This window comes from Trichomonas vaginalis, chromosome V (genome assembly GCF_026262505.1).
Source record: "Trichomonas vaginalis G3 chromosome V, whole genome shotgun sequence".
In the NCBI taxonomy this organism is placed as follows: domain Eukaryota; phylum Parabasalia; order Trichomonadida; family Trichomonadidae; genus Trichomonas; species Trichomonas vaginalis.
Window position 1 is genome coordinate 40,983 of NC_067207.1, and position 25,304 is coordinate 66,286.

At 31.0% G+C, this 25,304-nt stretch overlaps 6 protein-coding genes and 1 non-coding gene across 7 annotated transcripts, besides 7 other annotated features; 1 reads left to right on the forward strand and 6 right to left on the reverse strand.

Moving 5' to 3' along the window:
• Positions 1-290: 290 nt before the first annotated feature.
• Positions 291-319: a mobile genetic element.
• Positions 291-319: a terminal%2Cinverted (terminal inverted repeat of tvBac_53III transposon ID:TVAGG3_0254890).
• A 111-nt stretch (positions 320-430) lies between these two features.
• Positions 431-2,727, reverse strand: TVAGG3_0254900 (amphoterin-induced protein family; the record flags this gene model as incomplete). The annotated part of the gene is made up of 1 exon (XM_001307210.2): positions 498-2,588. One exon carries the CDS (start codon positions 2,586-2,588, stop codon positions 498-500), a length of 2,091 nt encoding a protein of 696 aa, XP_001307211.1.
• A 1,235-nt stretch (positions 2,728-3,962) lies between these two features.
• TVAGG3_0254910 (armadillo (ARM) repeat-containing protein family) lies at positions 3,963-6,275 on the reverse strand (the record flags this gene model as incomplete). Its single annotated transcript, XM_001307209.1, has 1 exon — positions 3,963-6,275. One exon carries the CDS (start codon positions 6,273-6,275, stop codon positions 3,963-3,965), a length of 2,313 nt encoding a protein of 770 aa, XP_001307210.1.
• A 212-nt stretch (positions 6,276-6,487) lies between these two features.
• Positions 6,488-6,768: a mobile genetic element.
• Positions 6,488-6,768: a terminal%2Cinverted (terminal inverted repeat of MuDR-N3_TV transposon ID:TVAGG3_0254920).
• Positions 6,769-9,894: 3,126 nt separating this feature from the next.
• Positions 9,895-14,267, reverse strand: TVAGG3_0254930 (UBA-like family; the record flags this gene model as incomplete). The annotated part of the gene is made up of 1 exon (XM_001307206.1): positions 12,459-13,025. One exon carries the CDS (start codon positions 13,023-13,025, stop codon positions 12,459-12,461), a length of 567 nt encoding a protein of 188 aa, XP_001307207.1.
• A 26-nt stretch (positions 14,268-14,293) lies between these two features.
• Positions 14,294-15,612: a mobile genetic element.
• Positions 15,613-15,625: 13 nt separating this feature from the next.
• Positions 15,626-16,387, reverse strand: TVAGG3_0254950 (ribonuclease inhibitor domain-containing protein; the record flags this gene model as incomplete). Its single annotated transcript, XM_001307205.1, has 1 exon — positions 15,626-16,387. The coding sequence occupies one exon, from the start codon at positions 16,385-16,387 to the stop codon at positions 15,626-15,628; it is 762 nt and encodes a 253-aa protein (XP_001307206.1).
• A 2,243-nt stretch (positions 16,388-18,630) lies between these two features.
• Positions 18,631-19,794, forward strand: TVAGG3_0254960 (TPR-like family; the record flags this gene model as incomplete). Its single annotated transcript, XM_001307204.1, has 1 exon — positions 18,631-19,722. One exon carries the CDS (start codon positions 18,631-18,633, stop codon positions 19,720-19,722), a length of 1,092 nt encoding a protein of 363 aa, XP_001307205.1.
• A 313-nt stretch (positions 19,795-20,107) lies between these two features.
• TVAGG3_0254970 lies at positions 20,108-20,180 on the reverse strand. The gene has a single exon. It is a non-coding gene; the product is annotated as a tRNA-Met (tRNA).
• Positions 20,181-20,344: 164 nt separating this feature from the next.
• On the reverse strand, positions 20,345-22,921 carry TVAGG3_0254980 (uncharacterized protein; the record flags this gene model as incomplete). Its single annotated transcript, XM_001307203.1, has 1 exon — positions 20,345-22,921. One exon carries the CDS (start codon positions 22,919-22,921, stop codon positions 20,345-20,347), a length of 2,577 nt encoding a protein of 858 aa, XP_001307204.1.
• Positions 22,922-24,013: 1,092 nt separating this feature from the next.
• Positions 24,014-24,055: a mobile genetic element.
• Positions 24,014-24,055: a terminal%2Cinverted (terminal inverted repeat of ISTv3 transposon ID:TVAGG3_0254990).
• Positions 24,056-25,304: the final 1,249 nt, after the last annotated feature.

Here is a 25,304-nt window from a genome sequence, read left to right on the forward strand (position 1 = left end):
TGTTTTCAGTTTGGTATTGTCTAGGACACACATTTCATTCTATCAGTCTCTTAATATCGAAAGTGTTCTTAATCCATCTTCCATGAAAAACTGTGATCTTTTCATATGCAAAGGCATCGACTACAAATCACAACTCTCATTCTCTTATTTATGCATTTACCACTGTATGACATTCTCTCAATTTTTTAGGCATTCTAGCTTTTTGTCCCAATATTCTAAGCTAATAAGTTGATAATTTTAGTCAGGAAAAAGTTATTATAATTCACGATATAGTCCTTTATATTGCTGCTATGGCAGAAAGTGGTAAGTGCACCCTAAAAAAAGATTATTGAATCAAATAAAATTATTTACAATATAAAAGAAAATGGTTAATAAGCCATTCCTTATTATAAAATGAAAAATAACAAAAAATAAATTCGAAAATGTCATGATTCTAGATGGTATCAAATAAATATCCTTCTGTGTTGAATCTTCAGAACAAAATATGGTTAAGTGAACTAACGACGGATATATCTATTCGAGAAAATTACTTCTTGATCGAAGTTTTGAGTTGGTTTACATGAGTTAATGAGTTTCAATGAAATTCCTGACTCATTGATCATTTTAAGGTACTCGATAGTTCTGTTCATAATGCGAATTGGACATTGAATAGATTTGCAATCAAAGAATGCATTAACTTCAACTGTTTGAACTGATAAAGGGAAGTTAATGTATTTGAGATTTGAACAGTTGTTGAATGAATTTGATTCAATCAACGAAACACTGTTTGGTACAATACTGATGTTAACAATATTGTAGCTGTGATTAAATGAATAATTACGAATAACATTACAGTTTAGTATTAATACTTCATCTCTTGAATGACTCAAATGATATATAAGATCAAGTTCTGTGCCACTTGTGCCATTTTTGTAGTAAATAGTATTATTCATGCATTTATATTTATGTGAATCGAAATCACTGATGTTTTGAAGTGAACTACACTCTGATATTGAATTGATTGAGAAATTAGTTAGGTCTCTTCCACTTTTGAAGCTAATTGATTTAAGCCCGCTGCAGTTAAGAAATGAATATTCTGAAATGGTTTTAATGCCTGATGGAATTGTAATACTCTCTAATGAACAGCAATTCTCAAATGATCGAACTCCAATGTATGTGGCAGCATCTCGAATTGTAATGTTTTTCAGATTAGAACATCCATAAAAACAACGATCTGAAATATTTATAATATTAAACACTATCTCTAATTTAATGCAATTCTCAAATGTTGATGGCTCTATAGAAAAATTATTTTGGGTTGTGAAGTTAATTGTACTTATGTTTGAACAGTTTTTAAATGCATATTCTCCAATTTCTGATAGTTTTGATTTATATGCAAATCGTATATAAGAAATTGTTGAATTTTCGAATACTCTTGAATTTATGGCTGAAATACTTTCAGGAATTGTAATGCCACTGATGTTGTACCCCCAATATTCATAGATAGTTGTTTGTGCAAAATCCATAATCAGTGCATTTTTGTCAATATACAGATCTTGATTTCCCAGATATGAAACTGAAACATTTGTTCCTATTTCAATTGCCTTAGAAGAAAATAAATTTTTGCATGTAAATTTCATCTTTGCTTTATTGTTACTTGAAATGAATGAATCTGCGTCAACAATCATCGATGAATTAGTGAAATTAATATATTGAAGATTGTCGCAACCATCAAATATATTAGAACCAATGAAATCAAAAGAACCTGAAAATTCAACAGTCTTTAAATAACTTGAGTTACAAAAAGCATAATCTTCAATTTTTTTGACGCTACTTGGAATTTTTATTGAAGGAAGAAGTGATCCATAAAAACAATATTCTCCTAAAGTTGTGACATTTTTTAGGAAATCAAATGTATTGATATCTTTGTTCTTAATAAAATATAAAATGCTTTGGTTTTTAGAATAAACAATACTATTTTCCAATTTTAAATATTTGTTGGAACTCGGAATTGAAAACGTTGAAAATCTATTATTGCCAAATGTATATCCACTTATTTTCTGGACATTTTCTGGAATTGCAAAAATATCTAAATGAATTCCCGCAAAAACTCCTCTTTCTAAAGAAGTTAAATTCGAACTTTCCTCAAAAGTAATTATTTTTAGTTTTGAACAATCTTGAAATGCAAATGCACCAATCTTTTCAACAGATGAAGGAATTGTAATATCTTCTATAGAATTATTGTAAAATGCGCTTTCTTGTATTTCTTTAAGTCCTTTAGGTAAAAGTATCTTTGAAACACTACTGCATTGATAAAACGCACGATAAGAAATTGTTGTAAGTTTAGCACATGATGATAAATTAATAATTTTAAGACCGGTGCAGTGAGAAAAACCTTGTTTTTCAATTATTTTTAGGTTAGGATTACCATTAAAAGAAAAAGATTGTAATGTCGCCAAGTTTTCAAAGCAACTGTTTGATATAATTTCGCAATTATCTGATATACTAAGATCTGATGGACCACTTGTGACTTTTATAAGGGTTTTTCCGTCTTCTGAGTAGCTGTATTCATCAATTCTTGAAGCAACACATATAGAAATTATAAGCATTATGATATTGAAGTTCGATGTGAAGTTACAGAGAGGAAATGAACCGGATTATTCTGTGGAGGAAAAAATTGAGCCCTCATTAATGGTATCATTCTTTATGCACTTTTTAAATAAAATAACGCATTTTTTACAATTCAAAAATTGTAATGCTATTTCAAAAAGTGCAAACTCAATTCAAAGATATGGCTTATCGTAGATCGAAACGAAAGCACTCTCTGGTTGCATGAAACTTGCATCGATTTAGATTTCAAACTCAGTCACATCTTTCTGAAATAGTGCATCCTCCAACTGTTCATCATGTTAGTTAAACCATCAAATATTAACTCGATTATTGAGGTTTTAATGAATTTAAGTGTGGAACTTTAATATTTTTTTCATACTATATATCGAGATCACTATCAAAAGTGATTTTGAATAAAAGATTCAAAATTTTCTCTAAAAGTACTTTTTTGAAAATAAAAATTAATACCATTATCAACCATGTGTGATCCTTGATCTATATTCATAGAATCAAGAAAGATAGTTCAGATAAATTTCTAGCTCAGTTTTCAATTGAAAATTTTGCTAATGTATATATGCTTATCACCTGCTATGAAACTCATATGCATGGAGTTGCGGAAATCTAACGAGGCAATTTGGAGATATTATTTTTCAAAAATTATATTTCTTTAATTTATATAAAATAGATATTTATCTTATCAATATACTTGTTGTGTATATTAAATTCTGGATTACTTTAGTAGTGAGAAAGATTTAATTGGAGTGATTGGTATAAAAAAAAGCTTGTTGGTCTCTAAAGTTAATTATATATACAAAATTGGAGAAGCTTATATTTTGGAATTTGGAAAGTTACAGAAACTCACTTCTAACTAAATTTTTGGTCATAAACTCCAGCTACAGGTTAAAGAGTGTCCGTACCTTTGAATTTGGAGAATCCAGTCGTTATTTCTCCAAACAAGAGCCTTATAAATATGCTATGAGTGGGCATCATTAAGGAAAATATTCTGTTTATAAAAAAAAATCAAAGAAATTACTTTTATAAATTAAATCAAATATAATATCCTTGTAAAATTGAGTAACTTTGCCTGTAAATTGCCAATGATGGGTGTGAATTTTGCCTGTCAAATTCCGTAAAAGGCAAAACCGCGGCAAAAGTTCTCAAAATTGAGGCAAAAGTTCTCATATAGGGTTTTGCAAACTGGCACGGGTTTCGAGGATTCGTACCAGTTACGGGCGTAAAATTGAATGGACAAAGGGCAAAAAAGGGAAATTTTTGCAACATTGTGCCACTTTGCAAAACCCTATTCTCATATAAATATCAAAATCAAATATATTTTGTTTATAAAAAAAATCAAATATATATTAACAAACATCTTAACAACCACTAGTTTTAGCAAGAACACGTCCTATTGACTCAGACATTACGTTGATTGCGCGAGTCAGTTCCTGCTTGTCATTCATTATAGAATTGTCTATAGAATTCAAAACATTCTCTATCATCTGTGTGTTCTCATCTCTGAATGGAATCACTGAAATCAAAGCGTCCAGAACAACATTCGCTCCAAGGCTATCATTAGCAATGACGAGGAGAACGTGAATTGCTTTCGGACGAAGTTTGTGGTCGAAATTTCCGAAAATTCCGTCTCTCACGACTTGGAGGAGGGATTGCGAGAAATACTCCGATTCCGATCGATGTACAACACTAAGCGCTAGGTCTAAACCGAGTTCTACGATGGATTCAAGAGGAGATGAAAGTGGATCTAAAAGATTCGACAGATTTATCTCGGAAAAGAAGAGTGGCCACTGCGTACTTAGTGCTGTAAGGAATTTCATCACTGTCTGCATCAGTTCAGGGAGTTGATTCATTTCTGGCAAAGAATTTAAGAATTGAATTGTTGCAGGGGTCTGAGCGCTTGGATGCTTCCACACTTGTGCTAATAGATGAACATGCAATGGAATTGGATTAACAGATAATACGTTTGAAAGCCAATTCGTGATTATCGGAATATCATCTTCAGTTATCCAATTAGATTTCAATGTTCTCATGATTAGCAAGCACAGATACACTTGCACATCGTCATTGGCCGCTAGCCAGAAGGAATTGCACGCATCTGTAATTCTCCCAAACGCCTGAGCGCAGAAATCAATAACTGGCTGCGGGGGAGCAATGTACGTCTTGTCCCCAGGCAATGGCTCCATAGGAGATGGGAACATAAGTGTGGTGGAGTACCGCAAAAGTGACTTGAAATTCGAGGGACTTCCCTCTCCGACGATAGAAACCGCCGCCGATGAGACTATTCCTAGTAGACTAGAAAAAAAGTCTGTGAGAGCCTCTCCTTCTAGACCTAGCTTGAGGGATAAGTGCAGCAAGCCGTTTATGAGAGGTGCTGTGACTTGTGGATCGACATCTGGAAGCCAAAGCAAAATAGGGTTCACAACTTCTTGGCTGTTGTTAATAAACTGCTGCTTCATGTCGTAGATCATGTTATTAATGATCATAGCGTTTTCTATTGTAGGATTTTCCTGGAAAATCGGGTAAACAATCTGAATATAGTACTCAAAACTACTTTGCGTGCAAAATCCGCACTTAGAGATGAATCTCAAGATACAATGTGGATGTTCTGAAAGCTCAGGGAGCTGGGCAGCGAAAGTTGGCGCAATTTCAGTGATTAATTGCGGAGAACAAGAAGCTACAGCGAAGAATACACCTTCAGTGAGGTTAGCAAGCCTACTGAGGAAGTATTGCTTCAACCCTTGTATTCCTGTTTCTTCATTTGTTGTTGTAATCGTAGTAAAACATTTAGAGAACTCGTCATTGACTATCGCTTCTGTATCTGTGTTCGGAGAGTCAATGATATCTATGAGAGTATTGAGAAAAGTGTAAATTTCATCCCAAAAATAATTTTGTTCGCCCATATTTATGAAATTGTTGTATTTGCAGGCGCCTCTGTCGATAAGGACAAAGAATTCTTCTGGATCTTGGGCCATTATCTGCATTAATTCGTTGTATTTCGCTAATATTAGTTGTAAAAACTCGGCATCGATGCTTTCGTCGAATTCGTAGTCGATAAGTTCTGACATGATGAATGATGATAATGAAAAATCAACTTCTGAGATGGTTGTCTGGTTAATTAAGCGATCGGAGATTGCTATCATTACTTGAATGATAACATTGATAAATTCTTTGTCATCTGAGTCATCAAGGTTGAGAGGATCTGTTTTAAGAAGGTTCTCGTAAAAAGCGGTGATCGCAGAATAACATACGGGATAATCTACGGCTTCTTGGGCTTTTGGAAGTAAAGGAATGAGGCAACGAAGAGAGTCTGTAGCATAGATGCTGTAAAAGTTGGATAAAAGATTAAAGAAGTTAGGAGATAAGTCGCAATTTGATAAAACATTGAAAATGAGTTCTTGGAGTTCAATAATCTGGTCATCGTATGTGATACCCTTTTCGGAGTAATTCGCTTTGTTATCGAGGAAATTGTTGAAGATAATTGCTAAAATATTCGCATCAAATTGGGAAACACTTGATAATGAGGGTGGATAGAAAATGTATATTAAACTTATAACTGAGCAAACAACATTTACGGTCTTTTCATCGCTTGTTGCTGCATTAGAAAGGATGGTTACCATGATATTGAAAATTTGTTGGTATTCTTCCTCACCTAATTGGTGATGTATCATCATAATCTGAAATTTGATTGTTGTAATTGCAATATACCTTAAGTTCGCGTTGGAAGTCTTCTGAGAAATGTCAATTGCTAAGGGAAGAGCACCCTCTGAACGTTTCCAGCTACTGATGAAGCTGTCGGCTTCGATACGAGCTTCATTAGGTGTCAGAGGGTTCATAAATGCACCCAGGGCGGCTTCGAGACTTTCTTGTGTGTATGTAATGATGAGGGGAGGTTTTTTGTGATATGGAAAAATGTTCGTTGCTCAATTATCTCACTATTGGATGGACTTTTATCGAGCGAAATTTTGGCTGTAAAGACAATTCTGATATTGGTAACATGGTGATAAGAACAAATAGTCAGTTTGCATGGTTTATGATGAGATAATTTCGATTTAAAAAAAAAAATAAAAATTGATTTTAATGAGCGATTATATTTGAATATGCTCTCCTAATTTGAAGGAACTGGTTAAATCATGAATTGATCATGAATAATTTTTTTTCAAAATACCCTATATTTCCAACTCTTGGAAAATTTTCATGACCCCCCTACCCAGGGTCCTAAAATGGGTATTTTCCTCACACAGACACCGTGGTTTTTTGAGCCGGGAAATAAATAGCGCAGACAGTTTCTACATATAGAGACATGCTTATACTTAGAGTTTGACGGGAATCTAAAGTGATTTTTTTCTGCATCGCGAAATCTAATGCAATCTCAAAATCATGAAGAAACTGCGAATCGGAGCGCAATTTTTTAATATGTTAATATATAAAGGTACCCCTACTACTGCAAATGCTTCAAATGAAAATCTAAGAAATCAGATTAATTTGATCACATTAGTATAGTATTGGTCAAACCAAAAACTCATATGTTGATATATAGCCTATAGATATTCATATTATCTACTTTTCATTGAATTACATAAGATTTAATAATCTCATAAATATTCTTTTTAATTTTCCGAATTCCGTGTGCATTTAGATTGCCCATACCTGTATATAATAATTCTAGAATGGTTTGGTTAGATATTAAGTTTTTTAGATTAATATTTTAACATTTTGATAAAACAAGCATTTGTTCCATTTTAGAATCGCCATTGAACTCTGGTTTGACTAACATGATGTTGTATGATCAAATAAATTCTAACTTCATGAGATAAATTTTGAAATTAGAAAATGCGATATCTGACTCAAATATTTATATGAACACATTTAACATTCAATGATAAACTAAAGTACTATACAGCAGATTCGATTTGGCTTATATTTTATATAATCAACTAATAATCCTATAAAATTGTGCTATTCACGTTGCTCAAAGATGTATTGAACATTCACTACTTGTGTATTGATAAAATTAGATATAGATTCTAATGTAAATCGATATTTTGAAAATTCATATATATTTTGTCTTGGTTTGGCATTTGATCGTGTTGAAACCGGAATTGCAATATATATCATCTAAATATATAACTATCAAAATATGAGCTATAGATTTTTAAATTATTCTCCTGAATATGAGTGACTAACATAATTATATTGAATTGAGTAGTAAGAATCTTAAATATTAGAATCTGACGATAATTTATTATAACTGTATAAAGGAACAAGACTATAAATGATGATGAAAATAAAGATTAAATTTAAATCTGAAAATTTGAAAACATTAAGTGTATTGTGCACTCTTGTCGGTCACAATGTCTCATTCCGGGAGACATTGTCACTGCATGTCTCCCAGAATGATATCAAGTTCCCCATTCATAACTTGAATGCGGAACTTTGACCGACAAGAGTGTATTGTGCACTCTTGTCGGTCACAGTGTCTCATTCCGGGAGACATTGTCACTGCATGTCTCCCAGAATGATATCAAGTTCCCCATTCATAACTTGAATGCGGAACTTTGACCGACAAGAGTGTATTGTGCACTCTTGTCGGTCACAGTGTCTCATTCCGGGAGACATTGCCTCTGAATGTCTCCCAGAATGAGACAATCTTCTGCAATCAGAATGTGATTGCAAAACTTTGACCGACAGGAGTGTATTGTGCACTCTTGTCGGTCACAGTGTCTCATTCCGGGAGACATTGCCTCTGAATGTCTCCCAGAATGAGACAATCTTCTGCAATCAGAATGTGATTGCAAAACTTTGACCGACAAGAGTGCACAATACACTCCTGTCGGTCACAATGTCTCATTCCGGGAGACATTGTCACTGCATGTCTCCCAGAATGATATCAAGTTCCCCATTCATAACTTGAATGCAGAACTTTCAACCGACAAGAGTGTATTGTGCACTCTTGTCGGTTGAAAGTTCTGCAATCAGAAGAAGATTGTTGAACAATCCGCCATTCCAGGAGGCATGAGCTTGTTATCTCTCCTGAAATGGCACATATTTGATAATTCATGGAGCAGAACTTTGCACGCAATCAGACAAAAGATTGCGACAGAGTAACTGGGAAGACAGCAACTTGAAGCGATAAGCTGCTTGGGTGCTGTCTCCCAGATGCATCTGTCGGGCAAAGTCTCAAAGGAGCAGAACTTTGCACGCAATCAGACAAAAGATTGCGACAGAGTAACTGGGAAGACAGCAACTTGAAGCGAAGTTTTGTTTTCGAGTCTTTGGTTAAGAAATCTTAACAAAAAAACAAAGAAAAAAATCAGATAAAGTTGTCAATAACTTCATCAGTTAATGCTCACCTATGGGAGGTGTTTTGCGGGAGCTGGGGGTATCTTGGTGAGTACTCAGGAGGCCAAGAAGGGCACCCCAACCGACATTATCCTGATGAATTCAGTTGTCAACCATTCTGAAAACCGCCGAAACCGTCGTGTGTAGAGAAATTGTTTAAATTTATTTTTTTCAGATTTAAATAAAAATAAGAAATGTTTACTATTATGGATTTTGAAATTTTTTTAAATTAAGAGTAGGAGATGAGACAAATTTAAATTTTTAAGAAATATTTGGAAGGGCGTAAGATACGCCAACTTAAATATATTATCAAATGAGAGAAAATCACTCAACAAAAAAACAATTCTTTCAAAAAGTTTGACATTGATCTTTCTAATACATATTTTTGGAAGGGCGTAAGATACGCCAACTTAAATATATTATTAAATATGAGAAAATCGCTCAACAAAAAAACAATTCTTTCAAAAAGTTTAAAATTGATCTTTCTAATACATATTTTTGGAAGGGCGTAAGATACGCCAACTTAAAAATATTATCAAATGAGAGAAAATCACTCAACAAAAAAACAATTCTTTCAAAAAGTTTAAAATTGATCTTTCTAATACATATCCTATGGAAGGAGTTTACATTCTCAAAATAAAAACCAGTTCAAAATCTTATTATTCCTTGAATAAAAATCATTTAATTTCAAATCCATTCCAAATCCTTAAATCTGTATTAAAAGCATTTTGCTAACAACCAATACAATACAAATTACATTTCCATATATCTTCTTGTCCATTTTAATTTTTTATCTCATTTTATTTAATTTTATTTAAAGCATATAGACATCGAGATCCTTTACACATAGTTATATAAAAGTCAAATACATAATAAATTCTTAATTCTAGAGATATCTCAAAATCTCATTTTTTTAATTTAAAATACCTTTCATTTTTCACAGTACGATCACAACAAACAAGCCATTTACTAATTAACACATATAAGAAAAATATCAAATTACAAAACAACTTTCAATATCATTCGCATCAAATTCTATTTTTTCATAATTATCAACTACATGTTATTATATAATATATGTCGGCGCATATTCCACTCTATACAAGTGTCAGACACACTCACACAAAGCTGTGAGATTCATACCTCTATCAGTAGGACTTCTCAAATCAAGAACACATATGTTTCACTATCGCACATCTGTGTAGGATCTAATTAACCCTTTGGACTGGTACTTCAAAATTTGATAATTTGATAATTTCATGTGATATCATCATTTGCCTTTAAAACAACTGTGCGTTAAACTAGACACGTTTCTCTATCATAATGCAAAATATCAAAGTTTGGGAGATTCCCAAAGTGGCTGAAACTGATCCTAAGGGTGAAAAAACGTTTTCCAGAAGTTGGGAACGTAGGGTATATTTTTTTTTTCATTATTCAAACTTTGATAAATTTTAGTATAATGAATGATTTTGTTTTATCATAAGACGAAATGGTGGAAGTGAACTCAAAATAAGAGTAATTAGGTTATTTTGCCTGGTCGGCCACTTTTGGATTATCAACTTCTGAAATCACAATTTCAGATTTTCCTCCTTTTTTGATTTTGTGGAATTTAAGGGCTGGAGGTGGACTTATCGTTGTATATAAATGGGCACAGTGCTGGCAAGGGATTGTTGTCAAATATTTCTCTTCCCAAATCTTCATTTTGTCTTGGCACCTTTGGCATATCATTGTTTTACAACGATTCTCCTCTTTCATAGACCCATTTTTCTTCTTGTTTTTTCGAAAGAGTTTTAATGCGCATTCATTCTCTGGTTTTCGAAGTTGATTTGCTCTTGCAATTATATAATTTAATGTTTCATTCATTTTACCTGCATATGACTTTACTCTTGACATAACTGCATTGTTATGGGAATGAAAACTTTCCACATGGTTTGAGCACGAAATCCTTGGTTTTCGCAAACAGAGTGCAAGATTTTTCTTCTGAGTTTTTAATTCGAGAAACGCTTCATACTGCGCACTATTGATGGCACCTGAGTTTTTGTAAATCTCAACAATTGGAAGAAATAATTCATACTTATAATCATATTCTTTTATATTCCACGCAAAAACAATTGTACTCGCAATTGCACAAATCCAGGTGCCTGCCCCCAATCGATTTAAATAGTGTCTCAAGCAATAATACACAATCAAATGGTTGAATGATGTAAACGATTCCAAACCTTTTCCAAAATCGTTTATGAATGGGATTTTTTTGATAATACTTTCATCAACAATTGTCTTAAGTGTATCATAAATCAATTGATAAGATTTTGCCGACTCCGAGGGTCCTATAAATACACCCAACGGGAAACCCATGTTACCATATATAATATGGGGGTATATAGCTATATAATCATCAAGTGGAAATGTCGCGTCGAGTTCGATAGCTTGGGCATTTTCTATGAAAAGTTTCACTTCTGGATGGAGATATAAGAGCCATTGAATATTACTATTATTAAACTTGATTGGCATTTCATCACTAATTGAATGATATTTGACAAATCCAGGGATTAGATCAAAGAGATATGCAATATCATTTGAATTTCTGTGAGGATTAACATCATTTATATATTCATAATATAATGTCTTATCGAGTGCATTGTTTTTGAAGCTTGAATAGAATTCTTTTCCTAGAATTTTATTTACAAATTCAATATTGTCTTGAGATGAGTTTGTAGTTAAAACATGCTTTTTCATTTCAATATTAAAATAGGATCTAACACATGCACATTCTGAGCAAATATAAATTGAAAATGATAAATAGCAATCCTCACTGACCAATTCAAATATTTTATCTTCCTCATTTAAGATCAAAATTTGAATACCACTTTCTGTATGTTTTTGTTTCAACTTTAAAAATGATGGCATATGTTTTACAAAATCAAGAATTTGCTGCAAAGTAAATTGAGAATGCATTTCATTGCCAATATAAATTGAGATGATTTTTTTCTATCGTAATTTATTGTATTTTTGGAAAATTCGATATAAACATTATGTTTATCTAACATAACATCATGAAATTCGGAACTCTGATACTTTTCGGGGATGTCATGGCTTTTTATCCATTTGCATTCTTTCATAATATTTGCTAAACCGTCGTATTTTTTTAAAGCTTTTTCAACATTTTTTGGTGATGCAAGAATTCTGTAAAAAGTGACATTTTGGTGAATGATTGATTCGTATAGTAAGGTTTCAGAATAATTCATAATAAATGATAAATAGAATGAATGTGGCTGATAAATAGATGTTATTCTATAAAGTTTTACAAAAAGTGGAATAATTTTCTGTGGTGTATAATAAAGCACTTCTTCACATACATTGCAATAGAGATATAAATAATTGCCAAGTAAATCAGGTGTAAGCTTTAATATTTTATTCACTTTTTCTCGAATAGCTTGATCTGGACTGATTGAAATCATCGCCCTCTGACAATTTTGCAATAGTATTTTTAGCTTCAAATAGAATTACAATTTCGTTTATTTTAATTGAATGTTTTTTTCTTCTCCGATAAAAGTGATATTATATCCCTTATATTTTGGTACATCTAATGAATCGTTGATTAAATTATCATAAAAAGAGTGATCCAGTGGTGGATAAGATGAGAAATATGGTGAGTATATATTAGTTGTATCATTATGTAAATATTGATTAACAGACTGAACAAATGCTTTAATATAATCATCACTATCGTTGAATTCTAAAAATAATTCTTGTTTCTGAATTAAGTATGTTATAACCTTAATGGATTGACGTAAAAATTTTAATCTGCAAAATGCAAATCCAGCGACAAATTTGATTAGCTCTTTGGAATCGATAAAATCGGGAATTTCATTATTTGGTTCCTCATCATTTATTATATCTTTTTCAATTTCATTGAGATACTGAAGAGTGTTTTTGTCTTGATTATTTAAGAAAACATTTGTAAAGAGATGCTGTCGTGCTTCTGTAATATTGTTATTAGAGATCTCTAAAGCATTTCTTACTTGAGTTTCAGTGTAACCTAGAGATGTCAAAGACAAAAAGAGTTTCTGATTTATTTCCATTTGAAAAAAATTAAAACGTGACATTTTTCGCAGAGGAATGAGTTTCGAAATCAGTCAAATTTATGGAGAGTCAAACAGAAGTAAGAATTGTAAAGTGAAAATACCTATAAGAATCGCAGAAAAAATTAATCATTGTCCAATGAATGCTCAAGAAATTCAAACATTTGCTTCTAGTAATATGTTTGAGCAACTTAATACTTTGGAATTATCTATTCAATTATATAAGAAGAATGTAATTGACTTTTTTAATCTGGTTGAACTATTAATTTATTTTTTACCAGATTATCAAGGACAAATTAGAACAGTTTATAAAGATCTTGAAAACATTCAAGAGAAATTACTTAATATGCTTAATTCAAACGAAATTACTCAGTTCCAAATTCAATTACTCTGTAAATTCTTCATAAATTACGCCAAGCAAAAAAAAATCATGTACAAAAGGCAATTAAATCTTATATTCAAGATAAATTATATAACTCGCCAAAGTGGAGAAATGAAATATTCAAATGAGAATAATATCCGCATTGAAGCTATGATCAAATCAAGTATTTTTGACTACTGTAATATACGCAACGAATTAGTGTTCAAATTGCCTCTTCCAATTTTAAATATCGATGAAATAATTGAAATAATGTTGTTTGGAATTACGGAATTCTATTGATGAAATCACCACATTTCAATACTATAAGAATTTTTTCAAATTTAATTTTAAGAGTGAAATGGCATTAGATTTCACAAAAAAAGTATTGAGCATAATTTGGGAGGGATCGGATGGTTCGTATTATATTACAATTGAAAATCTGGAAGAATTATGCGAAAAATTAAATCGAGATGAAGGAGAAAAAGTTTTTTCTCTTATCATAAAATGGTATAATTATATGTATTGCATTAAAAACTATGATTTTGAAGATGAAGAAATGAAAATTACAATCAAAATTGTTAAAAATGCAAAATATGTTATTATAAATGAGGACAAGGAAGAAATAAACTTTATTGATTATCCTCCAATGCCGACATTTATTGAAAAAAAAAGTTAGAGAAATTAATTAAATTTGAAGAGGTGAAAAAGGTATATGAAGATAATGTTTAATTGAAATGTAATTAGCATTTGGATTAAATGCAAGGTGAGATATAGAATAAGAATCAAACAGGTATTTTGCAAAATGAAAATTTAAAAAATTAAATACAATTTGAAATTTTAATGAAGAATTAAATGAATTTTGTTTAATGGTTAATAAAAATATAAATCGTAATTTTAATTGTAATATGAAACTTCCTCACACCTCAAGAGATGCGAAGAACTTTTGACAGGCAAAGTGCAATATTGATAGGTGATTGCACTTTGCCTGTCACATACATCTCGACAGAGGCAACATTCGATATGAAAGTTTCCTCTGTCGAGAAACTTCCTCACACCTCAAGAGATGCGAAGAACTTTTGACAGGCAAAGTGCAATATTGATAGGTGATTGCACTTTGCCTGTCACATACATCTCGACAGAGGCAACATTCGATATGAAAGTTTCCTCTGTCGAGAAACTTCCTCACACCTCAAGAGATGCGAAGAACTTTTGACAGGCAAAGTGCAATATTGATAGGTGATTGCACTTTGCCTGTCACATACATCTCGACAGAGGCAACATTCGATATGAAAGTTTCCTCTGTCGAGAAACTTCCTCACACCTCAAGAGATGCGAAGAACTTTTGACAGGCAAAGTGCAATATTGATAGGTGATTGCACTTTGCCTGTCACATACATCTCGACAGAGGCAACATTCGATATGAAAGTTTCCTCTGTCGAGAAACTTCCTCACACCTCAAGAGATGCGAAGAACTTTTGACAGGCAAAGTGCAATATTGATAGGTGATTGCACTTTGCCTGTCACATACATCTCGACAGAGGCAACATTCGATATGAAAGTTTCCTCTGTCGAGAAACTTCCTCACACCTCAAGAGATGCGAAGAACTTTTGACAGGCAAAGTGCAATATTGATAGGTGATTGCACTTTGCCTGTCACATACATCTCGACAGAGGCAACATTCGATATGAAAGTTTCCTCTGTCGAGAAACTTCCTCACACCTCAAGAGATGCGAAGAACTTTTGACAGGCAAAGTGCAATATTGATAGGTGATTGCACTTTGCCTGTCACATACATCTCGACAGAGGCAACATTCGATATGAAAGTTTCCTCTGTCGAGAAACTTCCTCACACCTCAAGAGATGCGAAGAACTTTTGACAGGCAAAGTGCAATATTGATAGGTGATTGCACTTTGCCTGTCACATACATCTCGACAGAGGCAACATTCGATATGAAAGTTTCCTCTGTCGAGAAACTTCCTCACACCTCAAGAGATGCGAAGAACTTTTGACAGGCAAAGTGCAATATTGATAGGTGATTGCACTTTGCCTCTCCAAACTCTCAAATATGCTTCTCACCATACATCAAACGGGCAAATTTCTCCTTAAATTTCTCTTTATTTGAAAGGTTTTCAACAAAGCTATACCTTAAAAATCTGTGCTTGTTATATCTGATCATTTGTGTGTTAGGGGAGGTAAATTTATTCCACTAGAGCAAATTTTTTCCAAATGGTATTACTTCAATTGAGTTTTCCGTCTATCTTTGTAACGAAATCAGGAACAATATAATCTCCTAAAAATGTCTGAACAACGAATACTAATGTTGAATTATCTTTTCCTGAAAAAAGAGATTTAGAATCAGTTTTAAGATTTTGGTTATTTGAATCAACTGTTATGTTTTTTAGAGAACAGTCTTCGAATGGTGCAATTAACGATTTCACGGATTTTGGTATAAAAAAAGAAGAAATTTTTGTTGAGCTAAAACAATACAGATCCAATTTTTCTAATTTAGAATTAGGTGATACGCTTATTGTTGTTAAACCAGACTCTGAAAATGAGCTGGATATCAATGTAACTAGAGAATCTGGTAAATCAATTGAAGTTAGCTTGATATCTTTATAAAAGCATAACCAACCGATGCTAGAAATATTTGGTGGAAGAATAACTGTTTCCAAATAAAAACAGGAGTCAAATGTTGAGGTATCTAGTAATGTAAGATGTTTGCATTCACTCATATTTGCTGATCGTAGACCTGTGTTATAAAAACTATATTTGCTTATATTAGTAATTTCACTATTTTCTTCAAATCGAAGTGATGAAATAGAATCTTTGCACTTTTTGAATGCATAAATAGAAGCGTTATAGCCAAAGATTGATGTGACAGAACGAGGAATAAATACTTCACCGTAAAAGTCTGAAGGGCAATTAACAACAGATAGTTTATTATCGTCACCATATTCAAGAGAATTAGCTTGAGATTGTTGATAAAGAAGAAATATCATGCTTAAATTTTAATTTAGTATGATAAATTGCAAAATTCTTATGTTTCAAAGGTAATTTGAATATTGATCTAATATGAATTTATATGAGCTAGATGTATAATTATCCAAAGACTTAAATTCGAAAATATTACTTGATTTGACTATCTTGAGAATAATTTGTACTATTTGTAATGAGTTTCAAATTATGTTTTATGTTAAATTTAATTTCATTAATGATATTTGCCCATTTCAAATTGATTTAAAATTAAGATTGGGATAATTTATAAGAAAATATGTATTATTCAATCAATGGTCAGTTTGCAATGACTTCTAAGTTACTCCAAACTTGTTATTTCTTTCCAGGCAATGAAAATTTGGAGATCATGAATTTTAAAATTCTGAAGTTTACAAGAAGACAATTAAATATTACTCAAAGATTTTTTGGTGTAAAATAAGCTGGTAAGAAACATCTGTTTGAATGCCTTAATTACTTTTATGTATAAACTGTTTTTTTTTAAAAAAAATATCTAGTTGTAAATAGATGGATTCATATACTCAGATTTATTTACCACATAAAGATATCTCCTTTAAATATAGTGATTTCATCATTTGTTCAACTTGAAATGATATAAAACAATCTTTAAAATTTGTTCTCAAAAATAAAAAAGTTGAGATATAACAATTCATTTAAAATGATAGGGAGATGATTATATATGTATATGTTGATAAATTTTATTCATTAGATAGTAAATTTACATTAGATAATAAATTTATTAGAAATAAGTATGAAGATTTATCATGAATGAAGTTTTTGGATCTTTTTGGATATACTATTTTAATAGCAATGAAGTCAATGACACTTTTCGTTGTTTCGTGTGTAATTTGTGTCATATCTAAGAAATGTACTATCACTGATTTACTTCCAAATAGATATCTACATGAATCTGATAAAACAGTTTTACTTGTTATATATAAATGACTCCCCTCAGGAAATGAGTTTGAATCATAAGATGCTACATTAAAGTTGCCTGGAATATAAATATTCATTGGAAAAAGCCCAGCGAATGGTTGAGTATCAAATTCTATTTGATTGATATTGTTTTGGAATGAAATACTTGTTAATCCACTTAATTGAAATACCAAAAGGTCAAATCCTGTTAGGCTTCCTGGAAATGTAATACTTGTTAATGAATAACAATCAGAAAATGCAAACATACCAATAAATTGGAGTTTATCTGAAAGTTTAATATATGATAACAAAATGCAAAAAGAAAAAGCATTATTTTCAATTGTAATTATAGTATTGGGTAGATTAATTGATGTTATGTTTCTACAATTATCAATGCACCAACCTCCAATTCTTGAAATATTTGGAGGGGGTGTAATTAATTTCAAGAGATTGCAAAATCTGAAAACAGATTGATTAAGAATTATAAGTTTTTTGCATTCGCTCAGATTTGCTGATTCAAGACTTGTGTTATAAAAACTACAACTGCCAATGCTGACAATTTTTGATGAGTAATGATTTTTTTTATCGGGAAATTCTGAAGTTTACATAAAGACAATTCAATTTATATTATCGGTCTTTCGACCTTAATGAAATTAACGGTTGCATTCTTTATACAAAATGTTTTAATCAAACTGGGATTAAATCCCAAAATCCCTAATAATAATTTAAGAGTGAAAATATTATGTATCAAAATGAGACATTTATAATAATTTTATTATCTTTATATTCATGACTGCCATTTTTTTATAAAATACATGTTGTACAACATTTTTCATTTTATCGAATGAAAACACTGTAATTATTATAATCAAAGAGGATGCAGTTTAAATTGTTAGATCGTTTGTTGAGTAATGGGCAAATGTCAACTTCTTCTCTTTCCATTTTTATCTAATTTTTTTTATAGAATTCTCTTTCTCCCCATATTATTTATTCATCCTTTTTAAAACTTACTTCCAGGAATCTTTTTCAATCAGAATAAACCTTATATTTCATCAAAAATTGAATGATATAATTGTAAATTTCATATTTTTAAATGGATACCTGAATACTTACATCGCATGCTAGAGTGGTTATATTTTGTACAGTAATATATTTGAGTAACTCTTATTGTCAACTTCTGGACATTTCAGGAATCATTTTTGAAACAATGAAAAGGAATGTTACATTACTTATGAGTACCGCAATTAAAACTCCCATCATGAATTGTTCTATTCATTATAAACGTTCTTTGAAGAAATTTTTTTTGTAAAAAAAAATGTCGGGAAGACTTCAGAGAGAAGCAACAAAAAGGAAAACAATTCCACAGCCAACTTATGACTCTTATCCAACAAAAAAGATGTCTTCACGCGATATTAGCGATTCTGCTCAGAGATTATCGAGAGCACCACAAAAATATTCTTCTCTAAGGCCAGCAAAGACAACTGGGCAAGATAGCTTTGCAGCAAGCTATTTCTCAAATAATCCTGATCATGTTCCAGATAAAAGATCACCGCAAGAAAAACTCGATGAAATTCAAATTCGTTTAGATAATCATGGAATCGATGATAACGAAAGATTTAATTTGTTAATACAACGAAAATCTCTCTGCATGCTTGCTTATGGCGAAAACTCTCAGGAATCTCTTCAAGCATTAATAGATCTTGGAAAATTCTACAACGAACAAAACAGACCAGAAAGCGCTCTTAGGAATCTTTCCAAAGCACTTTCAATATCCAAATCTATTGATGTTGATAGTGATTCTGGACTTGCGCTTGCAATTGAGCTTGCAACAGCAAATCTTGACTCCAAAGCACTTAACAAAACAGAACAATCACGTCAGCTTTCTAATGCTGAATCAATTATGAAGCCATATCAAGATATCGAATCAGATGATAAATTACTTCTATACAGACGCGATTTAGTTATCGCGAGAATGTACTGCCATAGACAGAATTACAAAGCTGCTATGGAAAGATATCAAACTGCTTGGGATAACCTTGATCAAGCAAATAACGGTTCTCCAACACCAGAAACGGCCACTCTCTTCGATGAAATGGGTGATGCTGCCACCAAGATGGGCGATAAGAGCAAGGCTAATGACTACTATCAGAATGCTTATGAAACATTCTGCTCTCTCGACATGCAAGAGTCAGCTGAGCTGATTGCAAAGAAGTTAGACCATGTCCCGGTACAGAGGAATTATGATAATCAAAGTGAAAAGGAGGAAGACAATAAATCATCCTCTTCTTCGTCATCTTCATCTTCATCAAGTTCTAAAAAGCGTAAGAATAGTTCAACATCATCAGCAACACGTAAATCGAAGCACAAGCATTCAAAGAAGGAATCCTCTGATTATTCATCATTTTAAGCCATGAAATTAATTATCTTTTTCTTTTTATTAATATTTTTGTCTAAAACTTTATATTTGATAATAAATTTTTATGTGATGAACTGAATTACCTCTAGATTTTTTGAAAAATAGCCAACAATTTGGTAAAACATATTTTCTTTTGAAAAATCATATATAAATGTGTGCAATGTTATTTTTTAATTAGATATATATGAATTCCCAAAATATTTTTGATAATATTTAATAATAAGAGAATATAAAATTGGTATTTTCCTTTAAAATGCTCGAGAACTTGATAGATAGCTGGACTTTTGACTAAAATGCTTGAGAACTATGACCTAACTACTAAAATAAGCTAAAAATGGACAGAAATTGCAAAAGGAAAAAAAGAAAAAAGGAAATTTGCTTTCGGCGGGACTCGAACGCGCGACCTTAGGATTATGAGACCTACGCTCTACCGATTGAGCTACGAAAGCTTCACGAAATAAATTTTATAAATAACTATAAAATATAGATAATTTTTCTCTATTCTAATATTTTGTTTTAATTTGATATATATATTTTTCGAATTAATAGTTAAATATCAAAATAAGTCATTTTTTAATTATGAATAATAAAATTGATTTTTACTTTTAGCAGTTTAAACTTCAGCACTATCGAAGGAAAGAGAATCTGATTTTTCATCTTGTGGTTCATCAAAAACTGTGATGATGTTTTCATTTGTTACTTCATTAGTTGCTGTTAGAATTGTTTCTTCCTGACTTACTTCTTCAGCTTCTTCTTTCTTAGATTTCAAGTAATATCGAGTGTAATAATAGTAAACTGAGAAACAAATAGCAACTACAAGGTAAATTCCAATAAGGCTTCCGATGATTTGCCCTGCAATCTTTCCTCCACTCTTCTTAGGTTTTCCATTTGTTTCTGATTTTGTATCGTCTGGTGAACTTTCATCTGGCTTCGATGATGTGTTATCGCCTGGCTTAGATGGTGTTTCTTCATTTGGCTTAGATGGTGGATTAACTAATGGCTCTTCAATGACATCTTTAATACCATCTTCTGATATAATTTTGGCTTTTTCATCAGAAGATGATGTGGTTGTTATTGTTAAACTTACATCTTCTGATGGACTTGCATTATTTTCAATTACAACTACAAATGGTTCATTGATTTCAGTTTCTCTGATTCTTCTCAAACCAAAAGTAAATTCTGTTCCATCAAGTTTGAAGAATCTAACAATCAGCTTTTGAGACAAAACTTTAATTGATGCAGCAAAATCATTTGAAACAGAATAAACTAAAATGGATATTGGTTCAGATGTTAATACAATATCATTCTTGTCAGAGGTACCGATCTTTATTTGGCCATTTCCTTTCAGAACATATTGCTTTTGAGAATCTATATCTGAACTATATGCTGCTGCTTTAATTGATCCTTCACCAGATATTTCAATGATACCGCTTTCTTTGAATAAATAATTAGAGCTTCCATTATTAATTGTAATTTTTTCGCTTTCAGAATCTGGGAATAAAGCAACCATTGTTTGAGGTTTAATAAAATACTTGTTTGGTTGAAGAATTAGGTTTCCATTTGAAATTATTGTAATTTCAGTGAGAATCGAAGTACCATTTGATATTTTCTTATATTGTTGTTGTGAATCTGAGCTTTCAATATAAATTGCTTTTATCTGATCTGACTTTTTAATGCAATACTTCTTTTGGACATCAATTTCCTCTTTCTTTGTTGTCCATGTTGATGTCCTACTATCGAACATATTCAATGTCAGATTTGAATTTATGTCAGGATTATAAATAAAGTAGCAATAGCTAGACTTATCATCCAACTTTTCTGTATCAACTGAAAATGCACGATTTACTGGATTCAATAAAACATCATATCCTACTGCATTGGTAAAATTAATTAATTCATGTGATTTGAATTCATCTTTATAAATCCATTTTGTGTAAATCTCCTTATTATAAATGACCAAGTAATTATCAGGTATTGAATATAACACTGGCCAATTTCTTCCATCGGATAGAATAGATTTAACTGAATAGGATGAGCCACAAATGCAAGTGTATTTAATTCCATTTTTCTGTCGGTATAATATAATTATTGCTACACCCATTTCAGCACCAAGTTTACTGGGGCATGGATCCTGATTTCCAGTAAAAATATCATAAATTTTTACTTGTTCATTTCCATAAATATTGATTTCATTGGTTTGAAAAAGAAGAGCATAAGGAGCATAGGAATAAAAGTTATAAGGAATTGCCACAAAATATTGACTTTTAACAGATAATTTGTTCGAATATTTAAATGCAGACTCTATAAGCTTATTGGTTTGGAAGTATAAAAGTGTGAAATTTGATGTGAATCTCAAATATTGTAATTTTTCTTGTTTAAAGAAATAGATATCATAGAGATTAGCTGACTTAATTATTAGGCCTGTATCTGCGCTACAATTAACTTCTATACCATCATAGATTGGCCAAACATTATATTTTCCGAATGGAAGATTAAGTGTCATATTTTCAAATAATGGATTGAAGTCTTCAATTGTTGGTTCAGAATGTCTTCGATGTGGAGGATAAAATATGCCTGAAAACTCATCATTTTCTATATTGTCTGTTTTCTTCGATTTTTTGATATAAGTTAAACCTATTGTTTGCTGCCGAGATGTCTGCATTTGGAAATAATTGTAATTACTCCATGATCCACCTTGATCACTTTGCGCTTGATCAATGTAAATACCAACAGGATACTCAGAATTCATAAATAAATCTGTTTTAATTGATGATATGAATATCAATGATGTTTTTTCTGCTGTTATATATACATTTTTCCCAAAATAATTTATCAATATTGCAGTCGATAAATTTTCATCTATGGAAATTTGAAATCCTTTCATTAAGTTCTTTTGACTGTTTTTGGCTTTGAATCTTATTTTTGATCCTATTGGATAGAATAATTTAAGATCATTTCCGCCTTCATCAACAAAATTTTTATGATTTGTAATGATGTTTGTATCATAAAAATCAAATACAATGGTAGAAAATTTAACCGTATCAAAATTGTGGGTAAAAAGACCTATTGTATACCACTTGAATTCATTAGGAGAAGGTTCGGGCATTGGGTCATCTGTTACTGGTTCCTGTGTTGTACTAAAAACTTCTACTTTTGAAGGGATTGTATCTGCAGGATTTTTAGGGAACATTTTTGGAAAAATCCATTTACTACCTATAAATTTCATAGGTAATTCATAAAAAGTATTTGCTTTATAACTTACATCTTCAATTTGAAATGGAATTTCATTATAAACAAAGACATCATAATTTTTCGGTTTTCGATCGATAATAAAATCTCTAGCTATATAATTTTTAAAAAGACATCCAATATTATTATTGTAGAAAAATGAAGAAAATAAATTGAACCTCAATGTTTGTTGCCCATTACAAGTGATCGTATAATTTTTCCACTCGACAAAGTTTGTTAACTGAATTTCGTTTGAATTAAAACCACTTATATCTTGAAAGTATAAATAGAAAATATAATTAGACTTGACATCATTATAAATAGTTATTTTCCTTGAATTGCTAATTTGACACGTGATAATTTTATTAAACATTGCATCTGTAAATATAATAGAAAAATCCGTATCCCTTTTGAATTCAGATTCATAATTTCCATAGAATGCAGGCGTAGTTGTTACCTGGTTCTGTAATGCATTTTGTACAACTTTAAACTTGACTGTCTTAGGGCCGATGTTTTTATATTCTATTATTTTCACTTTTCTTTGATTATAATAAATATTCATCTTATTTAAACTTATGAAGTGAATATCGGAAACTGAAGTGTTGATTACATAGTCACCAGGTAATGGATCAATTAGAGCTAAACTATCTTCGAAGAAATTCCAAGTACATGTAAAAGTAACTTCTTTATCAATTCCTTTTCCCTTAAATAGATACTGAGCTGTTTTCGATACAATTTTTGCTCTTTTAAATTTATAAATATCAAGGTCAAATATGCAATCATCATCAGAACCATGGCATATTAAGAGATTACTATATGCGTTTTGTGATAAATTGATAATAAAATCATCTTTAACATTGATTTCAGTAGGTTGGTCTTTAACAATGTAATATGTATTTATTGCGAGGTTGAATAACCAAAGCATAAAAAAAATGTCAAACCGCTAGCAGGGATACAAAATTATTTTAACTTTAAAGTCAAAGTCAGAATTTTTTTTTCTTAAACTTTCAAAATTTAAAAGCACAAACAAATATATATTTCTTAAATCATGGTATTGTTCCATATTAAGTTCTGTCAAAATGTAAGCTATTCAATTCTATCGTCGGGGGAAGTATCACAAATCTATCAATTTTTTTGTAAAAGTATACAAAAACATATGGTGTTCAATTAGTTTATAATAATATAAATATTAAGATTATCCAAAATAAGAAAAACTAGGTTTTGAGAACACTTTTGAGATGATAATCAAAATATTTTGATTGAAAAATAATATATTATTTATCAGATATAGAATGGATTTTTTCAAATTTAAAAATTCTGAAAAATGAACAGTTTTGTAAAGTAAAAAAATGAACGAAAACTCGAGACCTCGTATTCCAAATGAATGGGTAAGATATATGTATGAAAAACTTGAAAGTGGTGAGTAATGATGTAGGGTTGTTAAAAATATCAAAAATTAGCGTTTTGAAGACACCATGGTGTCTAGTAGTATATGAGTGCGGGTTTAGTGACTTTTTTTGTTTCATCTATATATAGACGATGCATTAAAATATATTTATTTATAAATCATTAAAAAAATTAACATTAATTTTAAAATAATTTATTTTTTTATCTTTTATAAAAGAAGCTATATATAGATGATGTCAGATATTCCGCGATTAATTAAACATTGTTTAAATCCTGAATGGGTTAAACTTCAATTTAAAAATGAAGATTGTGAATTATTAAATGAATATGAAAGCCAAATAAGCTAATGAGGTATAAATATAATGATAAAGAATATTTAATTTCATGGAATCAATGGAGTCATAATCAAAGACCTCATAAACGAGAAGAAGAAATTGAAAATAATGAAATGGAAATCATTGATGACATTAAAGAGGATGGAATTCCTAAATTTTGTAGAAAAACCTTTAGAACTAAGTTAGGAGCATATAAACGTAGAGTATTAAATCCTGAATATCTTAAACATCAATTTAAAAAGGAAGACTGTGAATTATTAAACGTTAATGAATATGAAAATGCTAAATCAAAACTGAGATATAAATATATTGGAAGTGATGAAAGGTGTAAAGATAAAGATAAAGTTTATTCAGTTTCATATAATAACTGGCACACGTTGGGGATAAGAAAACATTTAGGAGATTATGGTAAAAGTTCCGAATTCTTCAAATCTAGTATGTATGAGAGAGTAAAAGAAATCAGATATAATTATCATTCATGAATGAAAAATAAACTTTAAAAATTCATGTCTTACATTTTTTGAAATAATTTATTTTTTTTAATTCGTATGAAAATGAGTGTCAAGACTAACGACGTTAAAAAATTGGGATTCACAAACGAGG